This window comes from Herpailurus yagouaroundi, unplaced genomic scaffold (assembly GCF_014898765.1).
Source record: "Herpailurus yagouaroundi ecotype Mexico unplaced genomic scaffold, PumYag 140, whole genome shotgun sequence".
Classification (NCBI taxonomy): Eukaryota; Metazoa; Chordata; class Mammalia; order Carnivora; family Felidae; genus Herpailurus; species Herpailurus yagouaroundi.
In genome coordinates, this window is record NW_024412395.1 from 68694273 (window position 1) to 68707869 (window position 13597).

Here is a 13597-nt window from a genome sequence, read left to right on the forward strand (position 1 = left end):
TATATATTATATAATATTTATATATATTATATAATATATATAATATATAATTAAATAATATAATTAATAATATATATATTAATATAATTAATATATAATTATATTATATATTAAATATATTATATATTATATTATATATTAAATAGAAGGGGTCCAGTGGTTCATGGTAAATGGCCAAGAAGCATAGGGTCACGTACTATATAGCAACAGCTTCGGCTCTCTTTAGTTTTCCTAAAGACCATTCAAAGTGTCAGTCTGACTTCAGAGAATGAAAAATATCATCAAATAGACTGGCTCTCAGGTTACTTTTTCTCTGAATATTTCTTGTTCTTATTTTTTTGGTTCTCTCCCCCCCCCCCTTTTTTAAATGTGTACATCCTAATTGTCAAACAGTATGTGAATTTTTTTATAATAAAATTAGTTCTCAGTTACTTTTACATAGTCTATATAACAATACAAATTTAAATACTAAAATCAGCCTGAATGCTTTCATGTTAGAGAGGTTCTTTTATTTTGGGAATGCCCTAAAATTTTTAAAATGAAAATAAACTAAACCAGAAAACACCTACTTAAATTATTAGCTAAAATTCATTTAATCATGAAAAACAAATCACATTGTTTTTGTAACTAGTTAGAAAATCGTTCACTTGACATGCTATGTAACTATGAAATTTCCAGTCAGGCTCAAATCAAAGCTGAGAAATATGAGTTAATAACAGATCATGAATTTAGTCTATAATTTTTCTTCATCGATATAGAGATTAATTCATATAATGAGTGTCAAAGGAACATGGCTTATTAGACTGCCCATCAGACATGATTCATTCATTGTAAAACATTTATATAATAATCATTAACCCGGAGGCAACTGCAAATAGCAAAAAGATCAGAACATGGGCAGGGTAGTCTAGCTGAAATTAAAACATATTTGGCTAGCACATTTCAAGTTTACAAAGAGATTTCAAACCCATTTTCTATGTGATTCTCAGAAAATCTCTGAGAAAAGGGCACTATTATTCCTATTATTTTGGGAGAAAACTGTGACTCTAAAAGTCTTCATTGATCACTGAAAGAATTAACAGTGAAACTCAGAGGACATGTTTGAATTATAGAAACAAATACAAATTCCTGGGCATTAAATTAATATTTTTGTCCAAAGTTTGAAGAACTCGCTGATTTTCATTGATGAATCTTAAATTGTGCTTCTTCGGCAGTGTATTTTGTTTATTTTTAAAGAAAAACAGAGAACTTACAAGTAAACCACGTTTTCCAGTTCGACCAGGTGGTCCTATAGGACCCCGAGAACCCTAGAAGAAATTTTCACAAAAATTGGTATGTAAAAAAATATGCGTATACTATATAGATATAGGATTCACAAATATGTAAATTGTATATCTATGTGTATACTCTTATGGCTAATTGATTAAAATCAAGCTAATGTCCTTAGGTATACAATGACACTTACTTAGTCCATTTATTAATTGACTTCACTGAATGAAGATCACCTTAGTCGACTATGGTAGGACATTATTTGCTTAAATTTAACACAATGCATACTTACTACATTTCCTATACATCACAACATTTTTAGATGTTGAAACTCAAAACATCAGGATTTTTGAATATCTATTAGAAACCAAATGTTTTCCATTAAGATTTAAAAAATTAAATCATAATTGGCTGTCATTCTTTGTATAGAGTGCTTAATCAAGTGCACGTGTATGATTGTATGCAGGCGTACCTGTCGCTCACAATATGGCCTCCTGATATTTATAACTGTCAGTATGAAATTGACTCTCCTTACCGGATCTCCTCTTTGTCCTGCATCTCCTGGAGCACCGACAGGACCAGGAGTTCCAGGGGCACCCTGAGAGCCTGGCAGACCTGCAGGCCCAGGGTCTCCACGATCACCCTGATGAGAAGATCCATGGCATTATTCTTTCGATATTTATTCTAAAATAATGGCATTCTATATGCTCATGCTATTCATGAAAATAAAGCATATACCTCTTTTAAAACTCATTTTTATTATTCAACTTATACTTTACTTAAATATTTTACTTACATTGACTTGTTAACCCCAATTTCAGATGTCCTCCCCCCCCCTCACTCTCACCCTACTCCTCCTATAGTCAGGATTGCTGGAGCATAGCAGCGTCAGCTCTCGAATTTACGTGTTTCTTACACCAGCAGTCTTCAAGTGTATCCATTAACTTGGGGTAAACAGAGACTTTCCAGGGTGTGAAAGCTGAGAAAATTTTAAGGAAGCCACTTTCTAGATTTTCATCTCCATAAGTGATATCTCAGAAAACTGATCTGAAGCATCCTTCCCTACTTCCTCTTTAATAATCACTCCTCTCCCATTTTATGAAAGAAAAAAAAGACATTAATATCTGTCTGCAATCTTTTTATGATGCAATGCCCCCAAGGAGTAAACACCTCAGGGCACAAAACTAAAGACTTTTCCAGAATTCATAGTTCTCTTGAGAATAAAGCAGAGATATTTGGAAAGAAAGAGGATGTTGCTTATTTTATCCAGGTGACCCAACTATGACAAGGCTCCAAATCTTATTGTCTCCTTAAGAAAGTCAGAGATGAGATTATTATTATATAAACAATGTTATATCATAATTATTTGACTTGAAAAATGGAGTCAGACCTATTTTGCTGACAGAAATTAAGTCTTATTGGACTGATTAGTCTGGCAACCAGGATAAACCTTGGCCATTAGGTTAGAGAATGGACATATAATACATTGAATAAGCTAAATCGGCAAATACAAGATTTTGAAAAAAAATATACTGAAAGCACATAAACATTTAGAATTTACCAGGAATTACTCCTTTTGCAACTATTTAAATTTAGAATTAAAATAAAATGTGATGACAACTTAAATTGTGCATAGGGTTTCACAGACTATCGAAATTAAACCAGGGAATGCATCAGAAAAATCTTTGAAGATTATTGCACTGCATAATGTATACTGACCAAGGGGAAAACCCAGGTGCCAAGAGAATTTGCATTCTCTGGCTTTATGGTAGATGAGGGGAGGGGCTTACTCCAAGAGTCCTCAAAGCTCCATACTCTAAACATGTTATTTAAAGCACAAATGTCCAGTGGAATAGGTATTGATCATATTTAAAGCATTTGAAAACTGACGTTCCAAAGATTTGTTCAAGACCTCATTGCCAGTAACTTAAGGAATTAAGATTCTACTTGAGGTCTGACTGCAGAGCCCATTCTGCTACATGATGAGCTCTCAGAATGAAAAGAGCCGTTGTGTCATAATAGATGTTAGAGGAGGGATTGGAACTTCAAATAAAGTTGGTGATATTTTCAGTTCAGCAGTCATGGGATTTCAAATACATCATGAGATATATAAATATTTAGGTAGCCACATGGTTTATTTCCTCATGGGGCATTCACTTTAGGAGATGAGTAGAGAAATTTAGATGTCACACAACTCTATTTCTGCTTCCATACTTTTTTGGATGAGTTTGCAATTTAGACTACTTTATCTGTATCCTCATCCAGAACCTTCATGTTGCACCAACTATGAAAGCAATTTGCTTTCCCATAGTTAATAAGAAATGCCATCTCATTTTGCTGCATATTCAAATCTCATTTCATTTCCAAGATCTATCTAAATTATGACATTAAAAAAAAGTAGCTACTATCAGAAAAATCAGGGCTGCCCGAAGCTATGAAAGAAAAGGCAGATTTTACTCTTTAGTATTACAAAAATTTTAAAAATACATGACTGCAGATTTTCTAATTAGTGAAAATGCCCTTACACGTTCTCCAACAGCACCATCCCGTCCCGGAGTGCCATCATTACCAGCTGGACCCTATAAAGAATCATATTTTAAAAATGAGTTAACTGAGTAATGCAAAAAAATAATAATAATAATAATAACCCACCAATTCCAATTGCCAGAAAAATTACAGCATGTTTTCCACTTCTCTTCTATAAACTATAAATTAGCACTTACGGAAATTTTAGTCAAAGAAAGTCTTCTGACATCTTTTCTATTACTTGGAATTGCTTGTAAAATTATTAACACATTCTTACTTTTTTGTGCCAACTTTAATACAGTTTTATTGAAGACATTGCATTTTCCACTTACAATACAGTGCTTATAAAGTATAATGTTATTACCTTCCCTGTGCACATATTCCATATTGAAGCATGAAGAATGCCCAGTTATTTACCATGGCAGCTAAACTTTAAAACTACCATGGAATTTGCTACAAATTTGGGTCCTTCAGTGTCTTGTGTGGAACAATACTTAGTCTATGCTCAGGTTGGCTTAATGATCTTCTTCAATAGTGGGGCTAGAGGGGGGAGTGCCAGATGGAGGGAGGAACTCTACCAGCAGGAACCACCCACCCCCTCCAGACACTCCTGGCATGCCTCCTGCACTTAATCTAAATTCTTGATTTCTATTTTTTATTTTAAAACAGGGCAAGGGGGATCCTCAAATCCTTTGAAATACATAGGCAACAATTACATTCTTGCCATTTTATGTTTTGTCTGTATTACCAGTGAATGGTTTTCCTTACTTTCATATCTTGAGTTTATCCAAACAATACCCTTAGAGTTTTAAAATAAAACTACTATGTTTAGACATTAAATAACTTGGTGAAATATATGTTCTTTATTATTTTTTTCAGAATTCTGTTTTTATCATTTGACCAAAAACTGCTCTGAAAGGCATTGACTTTTTCAAGACAATGTGACACTGTCCAGGAATGGACTCATTAAAGCACTGTACAGAGGGGATTCCAACCTATAACTTCTCAAATCACCTTTCAAAAATTGATTTCCTCTCAAATGACACTTAGGGATCAGGACATGCATCATGTTACTTTAGAATGATAATTAAATAAAATTCTCTTACTTCTCTGTTTTTGCAAGCTGCAATAGTTATATTAATCCTATCACCACAGAACTTGGCAATTTTGACGAATATGCCGTTATAGAATGAAATAACAAGGAAAAAGATTAATGGACATGTCCTTTCCCCTTCAAAATAATTTGGCAACAGCCTAAATCAACTAAAATACTTGGCTCTAGACTAGATGAAGGGTCAGTGCAAAGTACCAGTCTTATTACCTTCTGTTTTTGTTATCATTTAGTCTACTTTCCTGGGAAATAAAGGACATCAAATAACAACACTAAGAAACTTCCTTCACATCACATGTGCAATCAACTTCTAAATTTCTAAAATGATTTCTAAAACAAACAAACAAACACACAAAAAACTGTCCCCATGACACCCAGATAAGGAGAGGAGAGTTATTTTCATTGCAGCACTCACTTCTGGTCCAGGTTCCCCTACGGGGCCATTTGAGCCTGGCGGTCCCACAGGTCCAGGTGGACCTTTATCTCCGGGTGCACCAGTAGGTCCTACTTTTCCTGGTGTGCCCTGAAATCAAAGTATAAACATGTCAATGGCTTCTGAATAAATGTAAAAATGCCAGTTCACACAAAGGCTGTGTTTTTTTTCAAATGGCACTTCAGTCCCTCCTTCTCCACAATGATTGTCCATTATCCCACAACATCCACGTCATTGTAGTACCTCCTTAGAGGCATGCTCGCTTATTATCACAGTCATTGTGACATATCCCAGCGACTAAAAAGCATCCTTTGCCATCAGTTCAGGTGTGTGGTTTGCATTCAGATGTGTTATATAGTCAGTTCTGGCTGCTCTAAAGGAATCTGCATTGCTGGTAAGACATGCTCATCCACATTCACTTCCACTTTGTTTACTCACTTTATTTCTGTATCCTGGCACTTTGACCTCACTATGGGGAGATTTTACTTCTGGGCTTGGCTCACTTCTTTTTTTTTTTTTTTTTTTTTTTTTTTTTTTGAGGGAGAGAGAGAGGGAACGAGCTGCGGAGGGGCATAGGGAGAGGGAGAGAGAGAATCTTAAGCAGGCTCCACGCACAGCGTAGAGCCTGACTCCGGGCTTGATCTCACAACCTGAGATCATGATCTGAGCCATAATCAAAAGTCAGACAACTTTTTTTCTTTTTTTCTTTTTTCTTTTTAGAGAGAGAGCACATATGTGCATGAGTAGGGTGGCGGGCAGAGAGAGGGAGAGGGAGAGACAGAATCCCAAGCAGGCTCCATACTGTCAGCTCAGAGCCCAACACAGACTTGATCTCACCAACCATGAGATCATGACCTGAGCAGAAATCAAGAGTCAGAAGCTTAACCAACTAAGCCACCCAGGCGCCCCTCCTTGGCTTACTTCTGAAACAAAAAAATATCCCCTAACTCCTAGTTTGCTGGATTCAGACCTCTATCCACATTCCCCCAGTTCCAAGGTCCCAGCAGTACATCTCCCTGTCTACATTCCATATAAAAACATTATTTCTTTTCCACAAGCATGTAAACTTTCAGCAGTAAAATTTAGTTTCTTCAAAGCTAACAGTTAGGCAAACTTTTATCCACATCCCAGGGAATATGAAGTTCTTAGCACCCTCCAGGGAAGAGGAGATTACTTTCAGAGTCCAACTTTATAGCTCACCCCACTTTCACCTCCAATATTACTTTAGCTCAACTACTCTTCCCTTTGATGATTTATGAAAACTTACCCTCTGAACTGTGAAGTATGAATGTTTTTGTCAGGCATGTTTATTTAAAAAGCAGCTACCTACTCACCAGAGGAGATTATCCCCCTTCTTTAGCTCCGTGGATATTTTTAATCTTTGAAGAAAGCTTTAGAGTCATCAAAAATCCAGATCCTTATTTGTCTACTTCTCTAGTCCCAGGGTTAAGTAAATATATTTTTCAAAATTGTTGTGAGGTACTTAAGTAAAGAATTTGACATTCAAAATCAAAGGTTTTTAAGATAGTCAGAATTTGTGTCTAAAAAAGACTTTAAATCTACTAAGCACACACTCACACCGATAAATTCTCTCTTCACAAATTATATAATAAGATAAAATATTGACCAACACGACCACTCACCGCTGGGCCTGGCAGGCCAGGCATGCCTCGCTCTCCACGCTGCCCTGGCATTCCGACAATTCCTCTTTGCCCAGTAGTTCCGGCTGGACCAGGGGGACCATCCGGACCCTAATTGTGAGGATAAACTATAATTAGAAATTCTCTGGGACTTCGTAATAGATCACGGCTTTATAAATTTTTCAGTAGAAGAAAAAAATCCTCTGTTTCATAAAACCATATGATACATGAGTAGTCCTAATTTATACTTCACACAGAGTCTCTAACATTGTTTCAAGGTGAAAATGGCTCATTAGTTGCAAAGAAACATGAAGAGTGATGTGAATATTAATGGAATAAAAGATGCTATTCACGCAAATATTCTTCCTCTTTTTAAAAAGATAAAGAAAATTTAAAAAATAAAATAAATAATGACCTATCTAAACACATTAGTGTTGAGACATATAGATATTAAATAAAATAATGTACTCTTTAAAAGTTTATTTATTTTTGACAGAGAGAGAGAGACACAGAGAGACAGACAGAGAGAGTGCACAGCACGTGGGGGAGGGGCAGAGAGAGACAGAATCCCAGGCAGGCTCCACATTGCCAGCACAGAGACCTATGTGGGGCTTGAACTCACAAACCATAAGATCATGACCCGAGCAGAAATCAAGAGTTGGATGCTTAACCGACTGAGCCACCAAGGTACCCCAAAATAATGTACTTTTTAAAAATTTACTTTATCCAGCTCAGATACTTAACAAAGAATGTTTTCTTGTTTGGTTTTTGAACACCACATCCATTACTGTTATATTTTATACTTACACTTTTTTTCTAGAGCTGAGAATTGTAAATTAAAAACATATAGGGCATAAGGATTTATGAAAGGACTCAGGTTAATGTATAAACAGTTTCCTTGTGGCAGTGAATATTATGGATTTCTATTGTAAATATCTCTATTCGAGGTGGCCTCGAACAAAGATGCGAAACTTACAGGTTGCCCATCTTCTCCTGGATCCCCTTTGTCTCCTGGGCCACCAGGGGGACCTGCTGGTCCTCGATCTCCCACTCGCCCATGAGAGCCGGGGTCTCCACGAAGACCTGGGGGTCCCTCCTTCCCAGGTTCCCCTAAGGGCCCTGCAGGTCCTGGAGCTCCCTAGTATAAGACAGAAAGAAACCCGGGGGGAGGGGGGGCGACAGTGGAAGTCACATTAGAGGACTTGATGCTTGATGCAAAGGCCTCTCGGGTCCATTTTTCCTGTTAGATAATCAGTCATCCACTGGATTTAAATAAAATTAAACCAAACACAGCTGCAGATTCATTTCCCAGGATGAAATCTAAATTATTTGCAGACAATTACCTTTGAGTCAATACCAAAAGTGTGCTGAAATTGACTTTTCAAACTTCTTAAGGTTCTGCTCCATTAATAAATATATAACATTTAATTCTATCTGGCCTAATCTTATAATGAAAGAATATCATTTATTTAACTAAATTTCAGAGATGCCGCCTAACTTAAGGAAATGATTATTAGCACACCATACTGTTAGTATTTAGTACCCAAATGGAATAATGGTAAAACATTGGGGCTAAAAAGGACTTTTAAATGAGCTTTTCATTTAAAGATGATTAAAGATGAATTTACTTTGACAAGATACCAGTATGTATGAATTCTTAGGATAAGGGTTGTTTACATGGGTTAATCATTAAGAGATTAAATAAAAGAATGAAAAATAACTCAATATATATATACATTTCTATATAATGTGTACATATATGTGTGATTGTGTGTATTATCGTGTGTGTGTGTGTGTGTGTGATGGCTTCACTACTAATGATCTGAATTACTGAAGTGACTTACAGGAGGGCCTGGAGGTCCAACTCTGCCGGCAGAACCAGGAAACCCTGTAGCACCCTAGAAATATAATATCATGTAAGAAATTTTAAAATAACTATTAATTACATATTCTTTCTGGGATCTAGTTTTTCACAGGGATACTTAGGCCTTTAGATTCCCTTTCTTGTTGTGAACAATAGATTTATTCTTGTATCTTATACAAGAATGGATCAGAATTAATCGGTTGGAAAGATGCTATTTTTCTCTTTCCACCTTCCATTTATCTTGAACGTATACAAATGTGCGCAAGACTAGAACTAGAATCACATTAATATTTTGCATAACAGAGTTCTGTAAAGCAATTCCCTGTTATTCATTACCTACATCTTCAATAGGTAATATATTATTTATGTTACTTATGAGGTGGCTGGGTCTCCAAGATCATAAAACTAACTGTAACCCAGATCTCCATTTAAGTGCCTTTTCCATTACAGTTTGTTATCCAAGTAAAAATTTGTTGTTACAGCTTCAGATGAACTTTTATATGGTCACAAAGTGCCACGTATCTGTGACTAGCTGCGTGTAATTCCCAGAGCTTCAAAGCAACTTACAGGTGGACCCTGAGTTCCTCGACCACCTTTTAGTCCAGGAACACCATTAGGACCCTATATAGAAAGACAGAAACAAAAGATCATTATAGTAAAGCAAAATGGGCTAAACACAAAGTCTAAACATTGGGTACTTGACTCAAGTTTTTGGTTTTTTATTTTTCTTTTAACTTACATGAGGGCCTGGGGATCCTGCTAGACCTTGTGGTCCAGGTGAGCCGGCATCTCCTTTCTGCCCTGGCTCTCCAGGTTCACCTTTTACTCCAGGCTGCCCATCAGGACCCTATATCAGTTGTATAAATAAGCAACTGATTATAATACTTGTAGACAAGTTATTTCACAGTAATTATTACTAACATATCACTTAACCTTATATTGTAAAATGGTGCTTTGTGATCGGTATTAAAGCACAGAAGGAAAAATGTCCTCGTGGGATCTTTGAAGACAGTCTGAAAAAATAAGTTATCCCACCACATTTTTATTAAAACAAATAAGTATAGAATTTTAAATAGTGCATTTTAGTGCCAGTCATGAAAAAAAAATGTATTGAAAATGAGAATATTGCCCAGAAACCTGTAAACTTCCCAGAATCTTTAATATATCTTCAGTACATATCACAATGATGATCAATTAAATCTATTGCTATAGCAAGAGGAGTGCCCACTGTAAATTAGAGATATTTGGAAATTATACCTGAGGTCCAGCAAAACCAACAGCCCCAGTTGGGCCATTTTCACCACGAGAACCCTAGGATAAGAGAAGTGTTATTGTCGTTTTCACACGTTATTCTAAATGGGAACAGTATTTAAAAATATAATTATATAAACTTGTAGGATCTTGAAATGTATATGTAGATGAATTAGACTTCTTTCTTAAGGAAGGCTTTTTTTTTTAAATTTTTTTTCAACGTTTTTATTTATTTTTGGGACAGAGAGAGACAGAGCATGAACGGGGGAGGGGCAGAGAGAGAGGGAGACACAGAATTGGAAACAGGCTCCAGGCTCTGAGCCATCAGCCCAGAGCCTGACACGGGGCTCGAACTCACGGACCGCGAGATCGTGACCTGGGTGAAGTCGGACGCTTAACCGACTGCGCCACCCAGGCGCCCCTTAAGGAAGACTTTTAAGGGTGAGATAGAGATAAGGGCCATATAGCAAAATTTCCAATGTCTGAAGTCTCAAAAAAGCTTAATTATTTGGTAAATGAACTGCTTAGTTGGATTTAATAGATTGCATAAAAATTACAGACTGTTAAGTTTTTGAGTCTCCCGTAAACACTGAAAACTAGGAAGTTCTAAGTAGCCTGACCCAACAAGCAAGGTTTTATATAAACATCAATACAAAATGATGAATTGTTTTTCTGCTTAACCCCATTCTAAAGAACATCAAAATACTGTCACTTACAGGATTGCCACGGGAGCCGGGAGGCCCAACTAAACCTCGAGGGCCAGGTTCACCCTAGAAAGCAGATGTCAGATGGTTATGGTCCAAAGCAGGAACAAAACATAATACACCTGGGGGAAGCTGAGCCCTGTGTGTAGGGCAGACATTGGGGGAGAACTCTGAGATGATCTGGCCCAACTACTACATATTAGGAAAGAGAAAACATTATGAGAAAGAGCTATCATCCAAACTCCATGATTCTGAGTCCACAAAATACCAATTTATGATACTACCTTTTCTCCAGTGGGACCTGCAGGACCTGGAGGGCCCAAGGGACCTGGAAGACCCTGTCAATAAATAGAACATAGGCATGTTGAGGAAAAGAATGCACGGAATTTCCCACGATTATACAAACATTCAAAGAAGGTATTATTTTGTGATTGCTTTAGTTGCCTTTGCAAAACATTGTCTATAACAAGTGATATAATCTGTATATTGTTAAGATTTTTCTAGTTACTCTAAAACAACTTCTGGAATTTTCTCCACAAAGTGTCTTAATCTCTTTCATCCATACATAATACAATACTGTGTTCAAACATTAGCTCTAAATTAATGTTATTTTTCCACAATATTTCTACGTTTCTTAGCCTATTTAATATTGAAATTTGCGAATAGATTGAAAAAAAACTTTTCTTCTTTTGTATAGGATACTATATTCTTAAACTATACAAACAAAATATCACTCTATTTTATTTTTTTTTTAAGTGAAATTCTGATAAAGCATTGAGTTTTCTACACTCTCCTAAGATCACAAGGAGTGTAACTACCCAGTCAAACTGAGGCTGAGTCCTTTAGGCTCAGAGCTTAGGGCGCTATCACATGGGGGTTCAAACCACGTCTTCTTGGTATGTGGTCACAATCTTTAAACTGCTTGACTGTATTGGAGGCTTTTCTAAAATGGGTTTTCTATGTGATATTTGTGCATTGCCTCTACATATGCAGCCTAAATATTCTTTTGTCTTTTAATTTTTGTATGTATTATGGAAGAAATTTAAAAAACAAAAAAATTACTTCATGTTTTTATGCTCTTATAAGGACAGAAGAAAACTGTGATCACATGTTCTCTAGATCTATAATGGAACAATAATCTTTCAATAATCTCCCTAATCTATTTCCTTAAAGAATTGGATTAAATATGAGGATCACTTCATTAAATTCACGTTTTTTTTTTCATGCAGAGAAAGCATGGTATTCATTTCTCCCCTTTACTATGAGATTACAATAAATGGTCTGCTCTGCTTCCTCCCTAAAGCAATGTATTGTCATTACTAAAAATAAACCAGTCATTGCTTAAGTCCTGTTCCTATCACACTGCATTTTCAAAGTTAGTTCATAGAAACAATAGATATGTATTTCAGAATTCACCTTAAAATACAGTCAATGCAACATGCCTTCAAACAGTACTGCACTACTTTACTGTGCACTATAGACCATCTATGACATAAAATACAAACAATATGCCAGATTTACCTAGACCATTTTTGAAATATGAAGTTAAACATTAGAGTTAACTAAAAGGGAAGAAATATCTCGTGTTCATAATTCTCTAAATTAAGCGTGTCACGCTGAAGTAGATATTTAGAAAAAGAAAAAAGGGTTAATTACCGCTAAGACTAAAACTTGTCTGTATTTTACTTTTTTTTATTAAAAGCTAATGTAAACAATGTATTAACAGTGGCTCAATGTGCAGCATCAATATGTTAATAATGGTTCGATGTGAGCTCTTTCTGTGTGACACAACTGCTCTTGCCAGGGCACAGCGTGACAACTAATAGCAAACCATGCCATCAAATATCAGGAATTACTCCAGGGACTGTTGAATGTCTGAGCTCTATCTTACATGAGAGAATCATGTCATTAATGTCTAAAAAATCATATTCAGTCTGTCCTGAGAATTGCAAATGCATTCTATTTTTGAGGACCTAAAGCTTATTAAAGGTCAGTTTCTCACATGACATTAAACAATGCCTTGGTATCAACCATCTTTCTTTACATTTCACTTCTTCATCCTCTTTATTGATGAAAGAATTAATTCATTGGGCAGTAATTTCCTAATCCTTAAATATACAGTATATCGGGAAATATTTATCTCAACTTGGCTGCTCTGCAAAACTCTAAGTGCCTGCCCTGGAATGAGGTCTAGAACAGCTCATTAGATCAACACTTTAACAAAAATAAACACTGCATGAGAAATAAAAAGATGATAGAAAAAGATAAAGAGGGCCCCCCTGCTTAAAGCACTGGTCTCAGATGCACAGGAAAATGTGTTTTATTTCATTCCCTCAACAACGACTGCTTTTTGGCTTGCTCTAATTCAAAGTAAGCAAAATGAGTATCCATGATTTTTCAACATCAAATCTCAAAATTCATCATTTTCCAAATCCTGACTATTATAGAAACACAATGAACTTTATTTTGGAGAGTTCAGGCAAATTCACATAATAACGATAATATTGATTCCTTGCTTAGCTGGGAAAGGAGAGATTTCACTTACTCTTGCTCCGTCATTTCCAGCTGTGCCTTCAGCACCCTTCTCTCCTATGCCACCCTGGGAAAACACACAAAACACCATTATTCATTTAATTGTCTTTTTTCTCTCATTTGCATGGATGCTTCATGAGGGCAGGGGCTTACCCCTCCTATTCATAGATAAATCCCCTTGAACCTAGAAAAGTGCCTGGCATTCTGCGTTCTGCATTCTGAAAGAAAGAAAGAAAGAAAGAAAGAAAGAAAGAAAGAAAGAAAGAA

The 13597-nt window shown here is 36.0% G+C and overlaps 1 protein-coding gene across 1 annotated transcript in view; it reads right to left on the reverse strand.

Annotated features, from left to right (window-relative positions):
• The window catches only part of COL5A2 (collagen type V alpha 2 chain), a 150752-nt gene that overhangs the window by 12861 nt on the left and 124294 nt on the right, over positions 1–13597 (reverse strand). Inside the window, exons 35-47 of the mRNA XM_040474672.1 lie at positions 13344–13397; positions 11083–11136; positions 10811–10864; positions 10101–10154; positions 9583–9690; positions 9411–9464; positions 8824–8877; positions 7956–8117; positions 6983–7090; positions 5322–5429; positions 3795–3848; positions 1805–1912; positions 1110–1307 (exon numbers count right to left, since the gene is read on the reverse strand). Coding sequence (XP_040330606.1) covers positions 1110–1307; positions 1805–1912; positions 3795–3848; positions 5322–5429; positions 6983–7090; positions 7956–8117; positions 8824–8877; positions 9411–9464; positions 9583–9690; positions 10101–10154; positions 10811–10864; positions 11083–11136; positions 13344–13397 — 1170 coding nt within the window. The remainder of the gene's footprint in view (positions 1–1109; positions 1308–1804; positions 1913–3794; positions 3849–5321; positions 5430–6982; positions 7091–7955; positions 8118–8823; positions 8878–9410; positions 9465–9582; positions 9691–10100; positions 10155–10810; positions 10865–11082; positions 11137–13343; positions 13398–13597) is intronic.